Here is a 1,088-nt window from a genome sequence, read left to right on the forward strand (position 1 = left end):
GGTCACGATCGCGCTCGCCAGCCCGGCACAGCAGCGTCCGATTGGCGGCTTTCCGAAGACCATACGACAGTTGCTGCACGATCAACAGGCGGAGGCCGTGTTTGGGCGACCGGACCACCAGGATGACCGCTGGCCGCCGCGGCGGTCCTGCTACTGCGTGACGATGACCAAACGGCGGGTGCATTTTGTGGAACCGGCGCCGCAGCGCAAGAAGCGACGGCTATGACATTACTCGGGCTTCCGATACTGCTGTCGAGCAGTCCGGCTACACTACGGATATTCTATCGGTCTTCCGGCTTTGATTTCTTTTTCTTCTTGAGAGGCTGGATGTGTATCTAGTTGTTGTTCTGTTGACAGAAAAGGGTGAAGGGGATGCCGGAAAGAACAATACTGCAGACTATGCATGGGGAGATCGCCCAACAGACTGGCCCGTAGGCACACCTCGCTCAATAGGACCAGCAATTCTATCCGTGTCTTCCCAGGAATACCATAGGACCAGATATTGCGTCGCAGCCTGTCCGTTGCGACTGGCCGATCTCTTCGCCAAGACTTTGATCGGCCTTAATCGGTGGATATGAGGCTGGCTTAAGGTCAGCGCGGTGCGGTTTGGGTGTATCTTAAGGACCGAGCAAACGTTTACGCTTTCTATAGATATGTCATCGGCGTTGTTGCTTATACCGTCCTCGGCTGAGTAGTCACTGAATGAACGTCGCGACAATGTCCCATCGGACACCACAAAGTCGCGGTCGCCGCTGCTTTCGGACGGGTTGTAGCTGCTTTCTGACGAGAAATCGGTCGTGCTTTCCGTCTCGGGCTCACTTCCCGTGGACTGTGAGCGCCGGAGGTAGCTAATGGACGACATATTAATGATGAATCAATGCAGGACTCTGTGATTAAGGCAGACAAAACGTGGTTGATCAGGCTGAACAAAGGCAAAATCTCTGCTGAGGAGAACAACGTAGGTACATATAGAACCTAGTAGGGCTCTGACGTCTTGGACAGAATTGGACATCTACATCTATTGGCAATGACTCTCGATGGGCATTAGAGCATCAATCGGGAAGCGGGAAGGAATCCATGATGACCAG

At 53.6% G+C, this 1,088-nt stretch overlaps 1 protein-coding gene across 1 annotated transcript; it reads right to left on the minus strand.

Annotated features, from left to right (window-relative positions):
- Positions 1-397: 397 nt before the first annotated feature.
- Positions 398-862, minus strand: ASPSYDRAFT_96135 (uncharacterized protein; the record flags this gene model as incomplete). The annotated part of the gene is made up of 2 exons (XM_040853215.1): positions 398-580; positions 635-862. The coding sequence occupies 2 exons, from the start codon at positions 860-862 to the stop codon at positions 398-400; spliced, it is 411 nt and encodes a 136-aa protein (XP_040695645.1).
- Between the last annotated feature and the right edge of the window lie 226 nt (positions 863-1,088).

This window comes from Aspergillus sydowii, assembly GCF_001890705.1.
Source record: "Aspergillus sydowii CBS 593.65 unplaced genomic scaffold ASPSYscaffold_88, whole genome shotgun sequence".
NCBI classification, from domain to species: domain Eukaryota; kingdom Fungi; phylum Ascomycota; class Eurotiomycetes; order Eurotiales; family Aspergillaceae; genus Aspergillus; species Aspergillus sydowii.